Source organism: Arvicola amphibius, chromosome 7 (genome assembly GCF_903992535.2).
Source record: "Arvicola amphibius chromosome 7, mArvAmp1.2, whole genome shotgun sequence".
In the NCBI taxonomy this organism is placed as follows: domain Eukaryota; kingdom Metazoa; phylum Chordata; class Mammalia; order Rodentia; family Cricetidae; genus Arvicola; species Arvicola amphibius.
The window spans coordinates 134975954-134996712 of NC_052053.1; the positions used below are offsets into that span (position 1 = coordinate 134975954).

General features: G+C 44.3%; 1 protein-coding gene across 4 annotated transcripts in view; it reads left to right on the forward strand.

Moving 5' to 3' along the window:
• Positions 1–416: 416 nt before the first annotated feature.
• Ahr (aryl hydrocarbon receptor) overlaps positions 417–20759 on the forward strand; it is a 53975-nt gene continuing 33632 nt past the window's right edge. For 3 of the 4 annotated variants that reach the window (XR_005286166.1, XM_038336246.1, XM_038336247.1), the window contains exons 1-3: positions 417–642; positions 11498–11685; positions 19777–19880. Coding sequence is in view for 2 of the 4 variants with exons in the window: in XM_038336246.1 (XP_038192174.1) it covers positions 581–642; positions 11498–11685; positions 19777–19880 (354 nt within the window). In the remaining 2 variants the exon portion in view is untranslated. Of the gene's footprint in view, positions 643–10198; positions 10222–11497; positions 11686–19776; positions 19881–20759 lie in introns of those variants that run through there. The other variant, XR_005286167.1, reaches the window with a different exon arrangement.

The window sequence follows — 20759 nt, forward strand, 5'->3', positions numbered from 1 at the left end:
CACCTCTGGAAGAGACTTTGCTAAGACAGGGAGTCACTACGTGCTGCGTCATCACGCGCTGGGAAGAGGGGTGGAGCCCCCCTGGGAGCCGCGAGGGGCGTGGCCGAGCAGGTGGGGCGTGGCCAAGGGGCGTGGCCGGGCTGCGCGGGGTCGCGACTGCGGAGGAGCCGGTCGGCGGCGGGCGGCAGCGCGTGTGTGCGGTCCCCTCGACGCTCGGTGCCCGGCGCGTGCTCGGGAGAGGCTCGGCCCGGGGCGAGCGCGCGGACGGACGGACGGACGGACGGACGGACTCGGAGGGGAGGTGGCACCGGAGCCGGCCCCTGAGCGGCGGCGCAAGGCGGGAGCCGGGAAGCCCCAGGGCACCGCGGCGCCTCCGGGGCCCCGGCACGGGGCGCGGCGGGCGGGCGAGCGTGCGGGCTCCTCCTCCGCGGCCACCCCGGCAGCCCCGCGTCCCCTCTACCGTCGCCCGCACCTGCGCGTCGCGGTCGGTCCCGCCCTCGGCGGTGGCGGCTCACCTGGGCGCAGCGCGGGCCGGGCGCCGCCTCCGGGACGCAGGTGGAGCGGGCAGGGCGCGGGCACCATGAGCAGCGGCGCCAACATCACCTATGCCAGCCGCAAGCGGCGCAAGCCGGTGCAGAAAACGTGAGTGACGGCGGGCACGGGCGCTCGGCGGGGGCGGGAGGTTTCCACGCGGGCTGCCAACCGGGAACCGGGTCCGGTCGATGCATTTAAAAATGCATCCCCGCTCCGGGCACCGCACCCTCGCAGCTTGGCGACCTTGGCTGGCCCCGATTCGTTGACAGGTCTGACCTACCTAGTGCCGCTCTGGATTATTTAGCTATTTGCTAAGCCTGTCCTGAAATCCTCCTCCACTCCAGATCGCCACCTTGGTGAGCGTTAGAGGACGCGTAGGGTCCTTGGCAGGCAGCTCGCGGAGGTGAGGTGCTGGGAAGCGCTAACTAAACACGTGCAGGTTTGAAAGAGGGGGTCCTGGCCTCTGAAGGCATTCCTTTCTGTTCCCAGCAGCTAGCTTTCTGTTCCTCTGTCTCGTTTACTTGCTAGGCAGCGAGTTTGCAGGGCTCAGTATAGGAGCAGAGTCGGTAGCAGGTTGGAGTGTGCAGTGGACAGGTGCCCCCGTGGCTTGGTGGCCTTCTTAGCCACCCTTTGGCGAAGCTGTGCACTTCCTTTTGGAGAAGTTTTAGGGCCTATAAGATCAAAAAGAAAAAAAAAAAGGAAGAAGAAGAACTGGACTTATAAATTATTCTCAGTATCTACCTGTAATTAATTCATTTCCCAGTTTTAACAGAGTGATTGCAGTCTTCTGCGTGAGATGGGAAATGCTTTTAAATCCTTTTCCACATAGAAAGAGATCCATACTTAAGACAGGTTTCCATGTAGGAGTTGGCTGTATTGATGCATTCATTCATAATTATCTTGGTGTTTCTACAAGTTACCATTGCCCAGATGTTTTTTAAATAAATCGTTTTAGGGACACTTTCAGGCAATCAGTAGTGTGCATTTTGCTTAAAATTTGACTTAGCTAACATACTAGCAAACCAGAAAAATAACATTTTAAGATTTATACTACGCTTACAACTGGTTACTAGCTTAAAAGTTTGGTTATTCGTGAATTTTAATCTCCTTTAGGGATTTCACCTGTCCTAGTTCCTCATATCTCGACTTTTAAATCAGCATTGAGAGAAGATGTTTGTAAGTTTTACGGTACAGAGTATCGGCCTCAAATACCGCTGACTCAGCGGTTTCCTGCCGGGTAGTTCTGAGGACCCTGGCTCCTGGGCCTTGTTTGCTGTTTTGTAGAATGGTTTTCTTTATTAAAACGTGTTTTCTCCATCTGACTTTGTTCCCGATGGTTAAAGTCTGAGAGGCTTTCGAGTGCCTGTTCTTTGTTTTCATTACTAGCAACACTAACTCAGCGTGAGGTGAGATGGGTGTATCTCAGATTTTATGTTCATGGGAAAAGAGATCTGAAGCCTCTTTTGAGTATGTAAGTCACCTGTTTCCACGGTGTCACGTAAGGACAAAACGTGCTTTCTCTGGGAAGTTCACGAGCTCAGTTTTCATTCGTTATAACGTTTAATGGTTTTTTTTTTTTTTGTTTCTAGTTAATAGAGCAAGCTTCCTTTTTAACATCACAACACTTCCCTTTAAGACACAACTTTTATTATGTTGTCTCAGTATTTTTATTACTCCCTCACTTCTGTAATATACTTGCGTTTGATAATTTCTTATAACTAAACTCTTGTCCCCGCTGGCTTGTGTTTGGTTTTGTTTGGTTCCTAGCTGCAGCTCATCAGATCTTGACTGAGCACTGTGGGTTGACTGTAACCTTTCAAGTGTTTTAAAGGTCACCAGCCTGCTCTGCACAAGAGCTTAGTGTTGGCACTTAGATCACCTAGTGAAAGTTCTCACGTTTTTCCCCTGAGTGGAAAATAGTTAACTTTATAAGGCACTGAATCTGTTTACTCTTAAACAATAGGTTATTAAATTTTAATATGAATCCTTGAGTTAAAAAGAAGAGGTTGTGTGCAGGGAGGCCCCAAATACCTCAACTTCAGGAAAGACACATCTTTGGGTTGACCATGCTTTCTCATTTTGTTTAACATAGACCCTTTACAGCATAGCTGTTTTATTTTACTCCAAGAGCATATGCACCATTATTTTACGGTTTTAACAAAATGCCCACTTAAATATACAGTTCCCTGAGAATTTGGACTTAAATAGGCAACATGATTTGAACCTGAAGAACATTCAAGTGAGGATCGGGAGGCAAAATTAGCGCCCTCTAGTGGCTGGTCCCACCATGGCAGTCATCTTTAGTAGGAACTGAGTTTGAAATGTGTTCTGTTTCATCCCAGTCCAGTGTCCTGCATACATCTGACTGTGAATAGCTGTTTCCCTCCTCCTTGGTGCAATGAAAGTTAGAAAATTAAAGACTCTGAAGCAGTCATTATCCTCATCTTCAAGGACAGAATTTCAAAGCCAGCCTCTAGGAGAAGAATCTTCTGCTACATTTCTTAGCTAGTTGCCCCACACTTAGTAAGTTTGCCCCAGAAAATGAGCAAATGTTTTTACTTATCCTGTTCTTGCTTATTCTCTTTGGGAAGGAACATTTCGTCGCGCGAAGAGGGCTCGAAAACCTACCACCCGATGATTACTCTGCCATTGATAACTTTAAATACATTTTTGAAGCTTTTGAAAGACAGAAATGGTTTTTCTGCTATTTCCGCTTATCATGTTCCTAGAAAGTTAGTAAAGTGTGTTAGCAAACACCAGATGTTCACTAAGTCAAACCTGCATTTGAAGATGAGGCAGTCCTGATGGCAATCAAGCCGGAACCTCGTGGCTGTCGGGACAATAGCATTCAGGAGTCACGTGAGCTGCTGAGAAATACAGAGCAAGCAGCTTTTTACCTTATTAATGTTCCCTTCATTCTGATAAAACCCTGTGAGCCTCACCTGTACAACAAACCTCACTAAAAGTTTTGTTAGGTTGCATAATGCCAAGTTTTCAACAGAGCTGTGGTATGGTGCCCTCTTTAGAGAGCACCTAGAATTCTAGATCCTTCCAGACCCTTCATCTTTTCCTTCATTGCTGTCTCTCAAATAGCATTATTGAGAGAGTGTCTGTGTTGAGGCTACAGATAGATACGCCTCACGTTATTTATCTGTGGATGGGTCCAAACACAAGGGCTCACATCAAAAAGAGCAGAAGAAACCACAGATCCAAACTATTAGATGAGGCCTAGTTTCTCACTGCTGGTAATCAGGTCACGGGTTTTGTTGTTGTTTGTTTGTCTGTATTAATTTTTCCCCTCCTGCAACTCATCCCAGGCTGTCTTTGCTCCCCACCCCGCCCCATGTTCTTTCTGTCTCCCTTTCCGGCTCAAGTTGTTTAAGAACGTCAGGACAGTCTCCTGCTGCTGTCTTATATCTGAACTAGAAGACAGAAGGTCTGGTAAAGCGGAAGGCTGCCTGAGACCTGAGCAAAGGCCTGCTGTCTAAGTCCTGCTAGGTATGTGTGTCAGGCCTGAGGTGGCCCTTACAGACATGGCCGTCTCTTGCCTTCCCGGCCAGTGTGCTCAGTACAGGTGGCGTCCTCTGTTAGTTAACACTGTGACGTAGAAGAGGGCACTGTGCAAATCTCCACGGCCCTCTCCGGCTTTCAAACCCCTGAAAACTTATTGGTTCGGCTTAGCAGCGTAAAGTAGCAGGGAAATGCTGTTTTCTTTTTCTTATATGTGCTGATAGGAGCATCGAACACAGGATTTCCCTCCAGATCAGTTTCACTTTCACAGTAGAACTACGGGATGATATTTTTATTTCCCTCACGTCACTGGCCCTATGGCTCACGTTCAAAGTTGGTTCATGGATTACGTGAAAAACCAGACTTTGGGTATTGAATCTCTAGTTTTTGGCAGGACGGCCTAGGTGAACAGGCTCATCAGTAGGCATGACAGCCTCTGTCCTAGGGGTTGCTCCTTGCCTACAGCATCTTTTTGTAAACACCAAGGCAGAGAAACCCCACTTTCCTTCTTAGGTCTTGATCTGTTCTTGCTCAGCTCCTGCTCTGTGTTCTTGTCCTTTCTTCCTAGAACCTTCCCCAGCTTCCTTCACGGTTGCACACATCTCCCTGTGAAGCATTTTTAATAGCTGTGTGGTGTTCTATTGAGTAGCTTCTATATTTTTCTTTCTAGGGGACATCCTGTCATTTCTAACATTTCAGTAATTTAACTGGTGTTTTAGAGAGCACCCTGGAAATTTGTAAATTCCTGTACAACTGTGTAATTTCCATAGGACAAACCTCTGCAGGTAGAAATTGGGGTCACAAACGTGGGCATATACTTCTAAGGTTGAACCAAGTGTTGCACTCAGATATAATGACAAACTTTATTATAGGATTTCTTGTGAATTACATCCCCAGTGGTTGTCTATGAAACATGCCTCAATCTGCATATTTCACTTAAAAATGTTACCAGTTTGACAGGCGAATGGTGGAGGTGGTTGAGTCTGTGTATTGGAACTGGGCTCGTGTGCAGTTGTGGGATCAGCACAGAGTGTGGGTCTTGGATCATCTCCTTCCCGTGCTGACTGACTTTCTCTAACACTCTTCAGCTTCTCGGTGTGTTCTTTCTCTTGTTGTGAACAAGATCCCTCTAACATGCATGCACATTTAAAAGTCGTTAACACACATGCAGCAGTGCCTGGCATCCAGTGCGCTGGGCATTGCCTTTGATGCCTTCCTTAAGGACTTTAGCATCCCATCTCTCCGGAGCTTTCCTCAGCTCTCCCTTGCTTCCGAGTTTTGGATTACATATGCTTCGTATTTTTGACTGTGTAAAAATCCTCCGTTGCTGAGATAAGTAATGTCTTATTTTCCTAGCATACATCGGTAGTTCTCACCATCTCCCACCATCCTGTTCTTTTCCATATGTGGGCAATGTCTTAGGTTTATGAGAGACAGAATTTCCGCCTTTGCCCCCCCCCCACCCCTTTTGTCTTTGTTTATGAAAGAGAATGGTAGTTGCAGAAAATGTTGTATCCCTGCCATCGTGAATCCCGAATGTCTTGCTTAGATTTAACACCTGGTTTAGAGGCCGGCATCTTTATGGACTCTTGAGCATCCCTGCTAACCGACCCACTTCTCTGAGCAATGCAGCATCCTTGCTTGGCTTGTTGTAATGTCTGTCTGCTCCTGTTGGCTTTGCGGGGACCGGAGCTTCCCACATAGCAAGTGTTTGAGGTTTGCCAAGTTACCGGTTGATCACCACTTAACACTATCTAGGTCTTACCTTGATGACTGTGCTATGCTGGATCTGTTATGTGTGCTCAGGGGGCAATACTAAGAAAGAGTGTGCACATGCTTAAGAAGGAGGAAGAGAGAGCATTCCTCCTATGCTCAGGGTCACCTGCAGAATCACCATTCCTAGGACGTATTTCATTTTCCTTTTTTTTTTCTTGGTGTGTGTTTCTTGTGTGAGCTCCTGCTGTTTACATAAATCTCTCCTTAACTAAAGCCATCCGGAAAGTAAAGAACCCATCAGAACTAGAAAAGCAGGAACAGGACAGTGGCAAGAGAGTTCCGACTCAGTGTGACTTCCAGGCAAAAGTCTCAGAAGGTCTGCAGATGCCTTTGGTCTCATATAGGGAAATAAAACGTCAACCTGAACCAGCCTGGCGATGAAATTCATCTTTATGCCATATAGAGCTCCTTTCATTTTAAATTAAGCACATAGTCTATAATAGTTCACACTTAAAATTATCGTTCAGAGAACACCTGTACATTGGAGCTGAGGAACAAAAGGAAGAATGCATGGGGTTGAGGGTTGAGAGTGTTCTCCTCATTCTGAAGTTATTCCCCTACCGTGTGTGTGTGTGTGTGTGTGTGTGTGTGTGTGTGCGCGCGCGCGCACATGAAGGCTAGAGTCAGGTATCTTCTTCACTTTCTTTCCACATTTTCAAACTATGTTATTCTCTGAGAATTTGATACAATGTATTTTGACCATATTTATCCCCTCCCCAACTCCCCCCAGATCCACCCCACCTCCCTACCCTACCCACCCGAGTCCCCTCATTCATCATTCTATATAGACCTTAAATTCCATCTACTCTGTTTTGTTGTTGTTGTTGTTGTTTTGTTTTTTTTGTTTTTTGTTTTTTTTTTTTTTTTTTGGCCAGCTACTCCTGGGTGTGTGTCCCTCCATGGTAGAAAATTTGCTTTTTTCTCCAACCAGCAATCAGGTTCCAAGCAGCTGGATGTGGGGACTTCAGGCTAAGCTGCTCTTCTCCCTGCTGGGTTGTGGCTGGCTGGAACGTTTGTGTGTTGTTACAGGCCCTGTGGGGCTGACCTGTCCTCTGCTCTGATATCACCCACCCTCTTTGGCTCCAGGATATTTCTGCCCCTTCTTCCATGTAGATCCCTGAGCATTGGGAGGGAGGGTGTGGTATAAACCTCTCTGAATTAGGGTTGAGCACACTCTTTATCCTCTTTTTCTTTTTCTTCTACGTGTTTGCCAGTTGTGGGTGCCTGCTGATGGCTAGCCATGGAAACAAGGAGCTTCTGTCAGGAGAGCTGAGCAATGCTCTAATCTATGGGTGTGACAGTAAGTCATTAGGAGTCATTTTATTGCTATGTCCATTTAACAGAATAATGGTAATAGGTTTTCCCTAGGCCCCATAGCCCATCTAGCCACAGGTCCTTGTGTTCACTGACAGTGTCAGCTGTGGGCTCCATCTCATGGAGCAGGCCTTAAAATCCAATCAAAAAGAGAGTATCGTGGTTCTGTACTAAGGTCATAGAAGTAACGACAGTAACAGCATAGCGAATCTTAGTCTGTGTGAGAGGATAAATTAAATAAAACCTTTAAGAAAGGTGAAGGTAGTAGGAATTTGAGTATCAGTTGTGACCAATATGTAAATGGTTGACTGTGGAAATCAATAAACATTACAAACTCTAAAGCCAAATGCTTGTTTGATAGTAGTTTTCTAAGTAATAATTTTGCCTAAAGGCTCTCTCAGTATGGAAATACTTCTGCTGTAATTGCACAGCCCAATGGTTGAAGAGGATTTGTGCCTGGATGTTATGGATCTCTTTGTATTTGGGGCAGTATTTGTTATTCTCTGACCTTTCATCATAATCATGCTACTGAGAAAAAGAAAGAGCTGCGTGGAGCTGGTGTAGTAGAGGGGTTTGTTAGGAACTACTTCAGATTTCTTGGGTAAAGGGTAAAGAGTAGCATCCCACAAGAAAATAAGAAGGGGAGCCCAGGTTCCATGAGGTATGAATGGGGACATTCAAGCACAGGAGGAGACTTAGAGATATGCAAATACTGAAGGCGTGGGAATAGATTACATTGCAGAGAAAACAGCTAAGAGAGTGAGCCTGGGAGATACAATGGTGTCTGTTGTCAAAAGACATGGCTGTAATTGTCTGGGATGGCTGAAACCATATGTTTGCATTGCCAAGCACCTACAATAACACGAACTTATGATTGACTCAAATCGTTCCCTTTTCCCCCACGTTGCTTCAAATACTGGGTACAAATGATGAGACAAACAGGTGTAGATTAGCCTGGTGGGTCGTTAGAGACTGTAGACAGCCTGCCATTAAAACTCAGCATCAGCTACAGTGAGCTGGACTTCTCCAGACAAGCTTGCCTGCCTGCGTCCAGCTGGAGCCTGTGGTCGACAGGTGGGAACAGGAGTTTTCAGGTTAATCTTTAAACAAATCATGAATTGTGTCTTTGCCCCATCAGCATCCTAAAGTCTTTCTTTCAGGCTTCTGAACTCCATTTCTCCTTAATCCAAGCTTGCAGGTTCTTTACTGCTTGATTGAAGTCCAACTTTATTTAACAATTTTGTGAATTTGGTCCCATGCTAAACATTGCACAAGGTTCATGGTAATGCATTAAATGGTGAATGCTTTGTTTTGTGGAAAGTAACAGTCTCAGAATCTAGTACTGGATTAAATCCTACAAGGAGCCATCCCAAGAAGCTCTGCATGGCCCGTGGCTCTCGGTTACTGTTACTTCTCTGTGTCATCTTAGGGAGCTTGTGTCTGTTTATATTATTCTCCCGATTGTTTCCTGCTTGTTACTGCAAAGCCATCAAGAGTGGATGGCCATATCAAATATAGACTTTCACATGCAGTTATTTGTGTGGTTTCTTCCTGAGGAAGAGGTTGCATGATGATTCGGGGTAAGATTCAGAAGACATGGGACGGGGTAGCAATCTGTTGCAAGGCAGGTCATAAAAGGCTTTTTAAAAGGCTTTGTTGTAGACTTGAAGGGAGTGAGTCAGATCAAGGAGTTGCATGGAGGCATCAAAGTACATGTTGATAGCTGGAAGGGACTTCTTAGCCCTGGAGGACAATGGTCCATGAAGACTTTGGCCAGATAAAGCGAAGCCAAAGGGGTAGATACAAGCTAGAACAGTCACGAAGGGTTCTCTGTTGGCCAGAGAGCTCAGAGCTAACTAAAAGTTATATCAGAGAAGCTCCTTTGGATCTGTGTTTTAGAAAGAAGTTTCTCATGACAGAATTGGGACTTGCGTGAGCCCTGTCCTGCTGTCCGTATTCTCTGTGAACAAGGGCAGCTTGGCAAAACACAGAACTCCTAGGGTAGATCCCAGCTCAGAGCTTACGATAGCTTCGGTTGTCAAGATACAGTTATTTGCCGTGGCTCTGAGGAAGCTTGCTGCTTCTTCCTCCGTTTTCAGCAGCACCAGGCCCTCCTTCATCTTGTACACATCAGTACTGAAACCTCAGACAGACTCCCCGTCTGTCACAGTCAGACCTCCACCAGTCCTTCCTTAGTGTGCTTTAGGCTGCTTCACAGCATTTGTAAACACTGTATGTGCGGGCATTGGTTTAGTTCCCTGTCCCCCAGTGGCAAGGAAAGGGTTTGTGTAGCAATTTCACAGCTAAGGGCTCTGCATCCATACAGGGCAGGCATTTGGTGTTCCTTGAAGCAATGTGGCCTCTGCCACCTTCCCCCTCGCATATTTTCCTCCTTCCCATCTCCTTGCTTCACACCCCACCCCATCCTTACCCAGGGTCCGGGTCAGATATCACTTTTATGTGAATGGTCTCTCTTAAAGCAGCTCCTCATTTTATGTTGCTCCCACAATAGTTTTTGATATAATTCAATAACATCTTTATGGACAGTCCAGGATAGGACATATCTAAATTAGTAATTGTGGCACCTTTAATTAACCACTAGAGAGACTTACAGAATGAGGTAGGTACACATTATAAATGAAGATTGAAATTGGATTGGTTAATTGAGAAATATGACTATTAGCTGTGACTTAAATTTTACTATATGTATATTACCAGGAGAAATAAATAGGGAAACCATTACCAATTTCTGTTTAATAAGGACACCTTAAAGAAAGTATTGATTTTTAATCTCTATACATCTTTACTCTTTTTTTTACAGAAATAGTATGAATTCTAATATAGAAAGCCATGTTGTTGAAGAAGTTATTTTCTAGAGAAATATAAAAGCATGGTAAAATTCTGAATTTTCATCCATTTTCTATTTGAAATATTTCTTCTCCATTTGTATCATTGAAGATATAAATTGCCTAAAAATTCTTTTTCAGTCAAATTAGTGCTACACTACCCAGTCAGTCTTTGCTCTGCACGACCCTGTGACCTCAGTGTGTGTTGTCAGTGGCTTTGCTGTGCGGAGCTTATGCCAAGGTGTAGATGTTATCTAAAATTTTATTTACTTTTCCAATTTCATTTCATTTCTTTTTAAAATGTGTGTGTGTGTGTTAGTGTGTGAGTATGTGAGTGTGAGTGTATATAAGTGTGTGTGTCTTTGAGTATGTATATGAGTCTGTGTGTGCATGTGCGTGCATGTGTGTGTATGTGAGTGTATATAAGTGTGAGTCTGTGTCCGAGTCTGTGTCCGAGTCTGTGTGTGTCTGTGTGTGTGTGTGTGCATGCATGAATGCACAGTCAGACCATGGTATGCTGTGGATATCAGGACAGCATAGAGGAGTCCATTATCTTTTTCCTCCATGTGGGTCCTGGAATTTGAACTCTGTTCAGCAGCCTTGGTGGCGAGCACATCTTCCCACCGGGTCATCTCACCTGTCATTTAATGTCATCTCTGTTTTTGCATGGGTGTCTGCTGATCTGTTAACTGACCTTAAGTTATTGATTTTCACTTTGAAATCTCGGACAAGACCTTTCTGTAAACCTAGGTTCATCTCCTACCCATATCTTTTTTTTTTTATTTGTGTCTTTGTGTTTTGTTTTGTTTTTCTCTGAAAGGAACATCATACTACATGGTCAGGGTCTCCTCGGCCTTTTAATTGAGATGCAAACCATAAAACCTAATCATTATGTAGGTTTAGCCCAGGATGAGAGTAGCAATTGCCTCTAGCATTTGACATGCAGCAAATATGAATACCTGCATTCAGATTTATTCCTGTCTGTATATAAGGACCATATTATGTAGATAGTGGAGCATCTTCAGGTTCCTGAAGGATGGGGGAGCCGTTTGGAGTGGGATGTGTACAGGAAGCCGCTGGTCTTACTGCTTCTGGCTTCTCTGCCATCCTCAGAAGCAACAGTGGGCTGTGTCCCTAGAAGAGAGCAGAAGTGTGATTTCAGCACAGTGCAGTAAAGAACTTCCCATTGCTTTGGCCATGGCTATCGATTGTTTTCAAGGGGAAAATAAAGCCTAGTAGTCTTGCTACACTGCATATATGTGAAGTGAGTAAGTGCTTTTGTTAGACATATTTAACCTTTCTCCGTGATGAGTCTGTGAGCTTTTAATGACACACCAATGAAGGGTGTCCCCATTCCCCGCTACTAAGATATCAAAGGGAGGTGTGGGCAAGACCAGTGCAAGCTTGAAGTCGATCTTTAAAGTTTGTTCTGTTAGAGCGCTGTCTGAGGAGACGTTGGAATGTTATGACATTTTTGCTGTGTGTTCTAAAGGCTCTTGTGACTCTTTCTTTTTCAGAGTAAAGCCAGTTCCTGCTGAAGGAATCAAATCCAATCCTTCGAAGCGACACAGAGACCGACTGAACACGGAGTTGGACCGCCTGGCCAGCCTGCTGCCCTTCCCACAAGACGTTATTAATAAGCTCGACAAACTCTCCGTCCTCCGGCTCAGTGTCAGCTACCTGAGGGCCAAGAGCTTCTTCGATGGTGAGACACCAGGGTTGACCCTCCCAGCAATGGCTTGTAAAATACTAACGTTAAGTATCCTTCTCTTAATGTTAATGACTATAAAAACTATCGATGGGTGAAAATGGTTTGTGTCATAAACGATAGTTAAGTGTCAAAGCTAAATTTGTTACTATCGTCAAATTAGCCATCCTGTCTCGTTCACCAGAAAAATACAGCCGTTTGAATGGTAGGCCGTACCATCCTGTGAAAGTCATGTATTTAGAGTTACGCTCTCAGGTTTCATTTCTACAAAGAAATAGCAAGATCCTTGAAGACCGTGATTAGGGCTGAGCAGTGACTTAGTGGGTAAGAGAGGATTGGCTGTGCAGACATGAAGATCTGGGTTCAAATCTCCAGTGCCCACCTAGAAGCTTGGAACTGCCTACACCCCCAGCATGGTGGGGCTTGCTGCGAGTCAGCTCATCTGCAGGTCCAGTGAGAGAAGGAAGAATGCTTGGGAACACTTTGGAGCCACTGCTGCTTAACCTGAGCTTGGGCTGCGGCTTTGTATCCTGACCCTTGGTGTTTGCTCACACACTGTGCTCTGCCACACCAGACGCCCTTCGCTCCTCCCTGACGGGGGCGGTGCCTCTGCCCTTAGACAGTTTTATGTGCAGGCCAGGGGCCTCTCTCGACTCTGAGAAAGGAATATTGGCATGAATCATTCAATTTCTTGTGCCTTTGTAATGAGGAATGTTGATATGTGTGTATGTAGAAAAAATAATGTTTATGTCTGTGTGTATATATGTGTGAGAAAATAAACACACTGTCCCCTGTTTAAAAGTAAGGGGAAGACACCAAAGCTACTTGAATAACTATGTCGCCATGTAAGTACTATGTACTCCCTATCCTTAAGATATATATATATATATATATATATATATATATATATATATACATATATATATACACATACATACATATACATACATATACATACATATATACATATGTATGTATGTATATATGTGTGTGTGTATGTATATATGCTTAAGATGTATGTATCTTTACACACATGCATGTTTAGACAGCCTTATTAGCAATGCTGTAATGTTCCAGGCATGTTAAAAGTATTTTCTCAGCCCTTCATTCATAAGTTGGGGTTTCATTCAGGTCCATTACCTGTTTGAATTATTCCTCATCAATTACATCACCCTTAGTGTTTAACCATCTTGCTGGTTTAACACTTCAGTGTACATGAAATGTAGCTGGAAATTTTGTTAAAAGATACCTTCTAAAGAATGCCTGTCCTGTGCTGGTTCAGTCACTTTAACTAAGGGATCAGTATTTGAGCAAATGTGTTACAAAAGTTGTGACATGTCTTAGTTTGGCCTCCACTGTGCCCAGAGCTAGTTTTTAAAAGTTGTTTGCTTTGCCTATGAAAGTAAAAACAGTACCTTGAGCTGTTCCTTATAGGACCACAGAGTTAGATGGAAATTGAGGGAATAAAAATCAGTCAAAACCAAAATGACTACCCATCTTCTCTGGACCGTCAGTGGGCCTGCAGTGTGTCAGAGCAGAGCCTAGGACCCACATGTACAGAGCAAACTGGGTGATGTGGAGCTCCCGACAGTCCCAAGGGTGCCTGTTCACATTCGGTCCAACCGTCCCTCTATTAGGAAGCAGTGTAACGAAGTGAAGGGAAGCTCACAATGAATAACAGGATGCAAACAGGGGGTGTGTAGGTTCCTGCGGAAAGAACAATATAAACGAGTAATCATACAATCTGGCTCAAAAGGAAACTCAAGTTTTACTACAACAATAGATATTTTTCCAAGAAAATACATCTATTTATTGCAAGCTCAAATAATACGGCTTGAATTGATCTTCTTAAACTTGGGAGCCGTGACTAAGCTTTTACTACTCTCTGAAAAGCCCAGCCAAATGTTAGGTAAACATTAATGTTTATCCATTCCTAATTAGTTGAAACATCTCAGAAATTAACTTCCTAAGTATTTAGTGCTGCTTAGTCATAGTGTAGGTAGGGTGAAGTTTGAAATAGTTTATTTAAAACTGCTATCTATTACATCTGATGCAGGAAGGTATTCACAAAGTTCAATGACTACGATCAGTAGGAGTTTAGTATTGGAGACTAGGATTTTGGTGGCTGCATCCAGGTCTTGAAATTGACTGATGTTTACAAAAGGTGTTTCTTCTGAATCATGTCTCTTACATGGTTATCAAACAGAAGATACTATGATTCTTGATGACCAACCTCATTAGGGGTAGCAATTAGTATTTATTTATTTAGTTACTTAGTTAGTTTTTGTAGGGCAGGGTTTCTCTATGTAGCTCTGGCTGTCCTGGAATTCACTCTATAGACCAGGATGGCCTCTAAAACTCAGAAATCTGCCTGCCTCTGCCTCCTCAGTGTTGATTAAAGGTGTGTGCACCACCACTCCCAGCTAACAATTGATTTTTAAGAAGAATAATATTGGCATTTAAATTTTGAATGACATTTTTTTACTAAATATTGAAATTTTCAGGACGTAATTTGTTCAAATCACTCTACATTTAGACATTGTCTTATGGCCACTATTTATGTGATGAAGCTACATGCCCAAGACAACTTATAAAAGAAAACATTTAACTGGGAGATTGCTTACAGTTTCAGGGGTGAGTCTATGACCAACATGGCAGACAGCAGGCAGCCATGGCTCTCGAGCAATGGCAGAGCACTAACACCTGGTCCACAAGTTGCAGACAGAGAAAGCAAGAGGAGCTGGTGTGGGCTTTTGAAACCTACAAGCCCACCTTCAGTGGCTCACCTGCTCCAACAAGGCCACGCCTCCTAATCCTTCCCTAACAGTTCCACTAACTGGGAACTAAGCATTCAGATATATGAGCCAATGGGGCCATTCTCATTCAAACCCTCTCATTCTGCTCCCTAACCCCATAAGCCTGTGGCCATGCCATAATCCAAAATGCATTCAGTCCAACTTCAAAAATCCCCATAGTCTTTCACAATCTCAGCACTATTTACAAGTCCAAAGTCTCTTCTGAGACTCAAGCTAATATTTGAACCGTAACCCCCTGTAAAATTAAAGCAAAAAGGCAGATCACATACGGTGTCATAGATTATAATCACCCTTCCAAAGGGAATAATGGGAGCCCGATGAGGAAACAGTGTTTAATGAACCTACAGTTGTCCACCGTAAGCTTGTTGCTCTTGCTTCACATTTCCCTACATGTGTGGGCTGCATTTTACTGTCGTATGGCAGAATATCCCATTGATTCCCAGTCATGTCTTTCTGTGTCACGGAGGAGGCACATGTCACCCAGTCGACCCGTTTTCTTCTTTGAGAAGCCTTCGACCTTCCTGCACCACCCTGTTCTCTCCTTCTCAGTGTGGACACTAACGAGGCTTGCCTGCTTGATGCTGAATATAATAAGCTACGCTCTGTGAGTGGGTTCTATAATTAAAATTGTTGTCATGGAAACCTACTTATTTCTTACTGTTTGAAAATGTAAATACACCCATTCACACAATAATAGATTTGGGAGAACTTCCTTGTTGTGATTGCGTATGCCTAGGAACCTTTAGGGACCCGCTGTTAATGTCACCTAGGAGCTCCCATGTTGAAAGGTGCTGCCTTTTAGCTCAGGTGGGAATTGGCTAATGAAATCTTTACAGTCTCTTAGGCAGGTAGGTGGTTATTGCTTGTCTATGTTTTCCCTTGTTAGAAATGGCTCATGGCTCAGGTCTAGATTTGCTCAGGGAAGAGAGCTGTTGCTTGTTTGGGAGGGCATGAGCCGTGGACATAGTGTGTTTGTGTATTCACCCCGTTTGTCAGTTTCAACAGTGTGCGGCAGTTTATGTCTCAGTGAAGTTGTCGAAGTTCTCTCGGAATGTCCATACTAATAAATGTACGTGCTAAGCCTGTGGTCATCTGAGAAAACATGGGACCCTAGAGGATTTCCAAACCATCTCCTCATTCCGATATTCTGTCATTGGTCTTCAGAGAGAGGCACGCGGTTTGCCTTGTTGCCTGGGAACTGTTAAAGCACACAGTGGAGTGGAATTGAGTGTGTAACATGACGTGTGATGAACTGAGTGTGTAACATGACGTGTGATTAACTGAGTGTGTAACATGGCGTGTTTTGAACTGAGTGTGTAACATGACGTGTGATGAACTGAGTGTGTAACATGACGTGTTTTGAACTGAGTGTGTAACATGATGTGTGATGAACTGAGTGTGTAACATGACGTGTGATGAACTGAGTGTGTAACATGACGTGTGATTAACTGAGTGTGTAACATGACGTGTGATGAACTGAGTGTGTAACATGACGTGGTAACTAGATCATTGGAAATGAGTTTTCATTTGGAATTCAGCATGGAACTAACCTTTAAGGCCCTTTGCATTTTGAAAATGGCCTGCTGAGAAAACAGTAATTTCCCAAACTGCTGTCACAAACAGATGCAGTGCCCACCTTGCTGCAAAGGAAGGACTCACTTCAGGGGCTGCAGGGCGGTTCAGTAGCTGACAGCACTGCCTGCTCTTCCAGACGACCCAGGCTTGATTCCCAGTGCCCACATGATGGCTCACAGATGTTTGGAGCTCCAGCCCCAAGGGATCTGATGCCATCTTCTGGCCTCTAAGAGCGCTGAGCATGCTCGGAGTACACAGACAGACATGCAGCAAAAACACCCATACAGACAATAGTAAATATATATATTTTAAAAAAGAATACATTTCATACACAGAAATAAACTTTACAATACATTAAAGTAAAATGTATATTTTATCTCAAAGTATAGAAAACTCTATTTAGGTATATTTTATATATTATTTAGAAATTTATTCATATTTACTAAGTTGGGGGTATTTTTCTTAAATTAATAAAAAACTGTTTTTCTTCAACCATTCTATTATATATATTTTATGTGTTTCTCTTTTATGCCTACATCAATGTTGATATGGAATTTACTTTCCCAATCAAAGTAATAAAGGAAATGATAAACATTGTAATGTACATTAAATTAATAGCAATTATTAGAATAAATAACATGCATATAGTTCCCCCTCCACAAACTGTACCATGCCAAATTTCAGTTTAAAACTGAGAGGAAAGTTGAAGATGTAGTTTACTGCAACGCAGTATTTTGTCTTAGGAATTTTCTTTAACAATTTAAAATAATGCACGAAAGAGGAAAGCACTGTTTGAAGATGTAAGTTGGGTGGATGTTGGCTGAATTAAGATTGGAGTCATGGGTGCTGGGATATGGCCCCTCAGTAGTGATGTGTGTAATGTGTGCATTCACACATGAGATTCCACCACTGAGTAAAATCAGTTCTTTGTGCTATGTAATTGCTTCAGGTCCCTCCAAATGAAGATGTGCTTGAAATACCTGACATTTTACTGCCCTTATTTTTAGTGCTATTGTCATATTCCTGTCCCCTCAGGAGGAGATCTGTGGCCTACTACTGGGGAGGTTTACCAGATGTCTGTTAAAGTTCAGCAGCTGCCTCTCAGGCGGCAGACTCAGTGACAGTTTTGACGGCTATGCTTTATTTCTACAAGCTGCCACAGATCCCAAGACTGTTACTTTTCAAGGATCGTATACATTGAATTATGTACATGATTTGTGTCCCTCTTAAAATCCGGAAGGAAGGTGTCAGTGCCATATGGTCGTCATAGTAATTCTACCTACTTGATGTTTATCAGTGTGCTCCGTTTAAAGCTGTGGAAATGTTAGCCCCAGCGCAGCCCACTGTGGGTTTCCTGGAGTGGTCCCTGGGCGAGTGAACATAGAGAAGGGTTTACTACCTCTGTCCTTGACTGCCTCTGAGTACCGGGCATGTTATTTTATGCTCACCAGCATTCATCTCAAATGATAGCATTGCTCTCATTTAAAGGCAAGGAAACTAAAGGTGAAAAGTGGTTTGCTTAGTGTGCGAACTGTAAGATGAGCAGGACGCCCATCGCCTGCCCACTGGGAGCAGGCTGCTGGGATTTTCACCCAGGCTTCACCGCCTCGAGTCTGGGAACTCTGAGAAAGTCTCTTCATCTCCTTATGTCTTAGTTCCATATCATCTTAAACAACCAATACTACCCTCATAAGGTTGTTAGGGAAATTAAATGGGTCATAATAGTTTGGAAGTACCGGGCATAGATTATAGCCTCAAGATCATGTGTCATTATTCAGTAAGTAGAACCACTCAAACAGTAGGAAGCAGTTGCTTTCTTCCATTGATTTCTTAAGTTAGGCAACATGAGCATGAGAAGAAAGAATATTAATATAGAGCCTAGCAGTTTAGAAAGGGAGAGGCAATAGCTAGGTGACTAAAACTTCAGGGAAAATGTCACAAAAGGTTGGAACAGCTTAGCCTGGATTGAGAAGTGTGGGTATAACCTAAGCTTTCTGGAGCAGCAGAGAGGAGTTTGCAGGGGACCTTGGGAAGTGAGTGCACACACTGTCTCTAGACTCGTGTGTGTGCAGTGTTTGCTTTCGTCCTTCACTGGGGGCTAAACAACAGAAATAACTCTGCTCTGTTTGGAGCAGAACCCTCCAGTGGCCGTTCCCAGGAATTCGTTCATCATGCATATCAAATATTGTGCTTCCAACATTTAAAACTCCAAGACTTAGGCCTTGTGAAGAGCCTGCTCATATTCTTAGCCTCGCCACACTTTCTGTAAGGCCTTGTAAAGCTGTTCTGATTCCTGACTCATTTTGACATTCTCTTCTGGTTCTTTATTTCTGTAGCTTGTACATCATTTTTAAAGACTGGCTACGTCTGGTTACCTTCGTGGCTAACCTCAACACAAGCCCATCAACAGGTGGTACATTACTGAGACAAACCCTTTAGGTCCTTCTTCACTGCTCCAGTGATTCAGGGTGCACCTAAATGTTGAGCTTTTCTTTTCTCCTACGGGCACCTATGTGAATTCTGTTGACTACAAAATTAACATGAAGAGACTCCAGATGATCTTTGAGGTCTTTCTGTCTGGCACTGTATCTGCCAGTTTTAGGATGCTTATTTTGTGGGAATGTGGGAGTTTGGGTGTGGTCTTGACCCCATCTTTTCAACGGTGGGTCTTACTCGGTAAAATTCCTAGCGTGTTAATTCTGTGGAAGCTCTTGGCAAAGTAGCAGAGCCCTGATTTCTCTTCGGCATTGTGGGGCAGCCGGGGCTTTGCAGCAGAGTTTCCCACTGAAGTTAGCAGCCGCAGCAGCTGCTAATGCCCAGGCCAGAAGGGAGGAAAAGGCCGTGGTCTGCTCTACATTTCAGTGAGAAGCATTTAAGCATTTCCTTTTCATCTTGATTAAAAGTCAGCTCACTTTACCTTACACTATTTTTTGGTCTGAGGAAGTCTGTTCTCTGGCCTTTGGGAATTTTCACACACAGAGGCCAAGCCCTGGCCTCTTCTCACAGAGGTCTTTCAGCTTCTGCAAAGGCAGATGGCAGCTTGGCCTTCGATCCCAGGCATGACACACACGCTGATGATTTACCAGAAAGTACAAACATGAGACCAGTTCACGCCATGCTTTGCGTCTAAGAAAGCTTTCCCTGAGCCGAGGGACCTAAAAATCTAACAAAGCAACTCCCGAGGCCTGCTGAGTCAGCATTTAAACACCACAGGTTAGAAAGGGATCAGGGGAGATAAGAACACAGGTTTTTAAGAGAGTATTGTTTCTAATAAGGCAGTCCTTAAACTCTTGTAAACACCCTGACTGGAGTGACTGTTGGTCAGAATGTCGCTCTGTGGTGCCCTCCTGTACACCAGCATTCCTCTTTAACACGGTGTCACACCTTTGCAGGATGGACGTTTTCCTTTGTAACCGCCCTTTTGTATATTAGTTACAACAGACTCATGATAGGGTTAATAAATGGCAGAGCTAAGGTTTGCATCTGCCTGGGTCAGAGACGTCAGCCATGTGTTTCCAGGTGAGACTTGCCAGCGCACGCTGAAAAGCTGAAGTCACAATGGTTCTGTTGGGTTGTGTCACCTCTCAGCACCCTGCACACGGCGTTTCACATCCTCTCTTTGATATAGTCTTTACTATAGTCTTGTTTAATACGTACTATTTGTATACTTCCCTCTTCCTCTTTTATCCCCCTACAGTGGCGTTAAAAACCTCCCCTGCCGACCGGAATGGAGGCCAGGATCAGTGCAGAGCACAAGTCGGAGATGGGCTGCTCCTGCAGGAAGGAGAATTCTTACTACAGGTAATTCTCGTCATACTGTCCCTTCCCGTAGGACAGAGGACGGCCTCCGTGAGCAGTCCATTGGAGACTCCCTGTGCCTCTCATGGGACCTGTAGTGGGTATTGGATTAATCTTAATAGTAATACATGAACTAATCATCTAATAGTAGCACAGGCTGATGGGGAGAGGAACACGGAGTAGCTAGACCCACTACGAATAGGGAGAGCATGTGAGGTAATGCCTTTAAACGTGAAAATACAGTTAGATTAAGCTAGTAATTGATGTATGTGTTTTATAGCTCAGAATTATATTTAATTTTTTGAGTGTTACATTTTACAGGCATTGTGCTTCCCAGTAAAAGTTTTCGTTTCTTTGTAAATCTTTGAACGCATCTAAATTCTAATCAGTGCTGGAGGCATTTTGGCTGGAAGCCGTGCTGTCTTCTATCTAGGTTTCTTCACTTAGAGATCCAATAAAGAGACCCGTCCTGTCTTCCTGTCCCACCCCGTCATCCCACCCCGTCATCCCGTCACCCCGTCACCCCGTCACCCCCGTCACCCCGTCACCCCGTCATCCCATCATCCCACCCCGTCATCCCACCCCGTCATCCCATCATCCCACCCCGTCATCCCACCCCGTCATCCCATCATCCCACCCCGTCACCCCGTCATCCCGTCATCCCGTCCCGTCACCCCGTCATCCCGTCATCCCACCCCGTCACCCCGTCATCCCGTCACCCCGTCACCCCGTCATCCCGTCACCCCGTCATCCCGTCACCCCGTCCCATCCCCCACCACCCCTCACTCCCAACAGCTGTCGTCCCTAAAGAAGAAAGGCATGTAATTATAGTGAATGTTTGCTATGTCGTTTATTTCATCAAACATTAGATGCAATGGATTT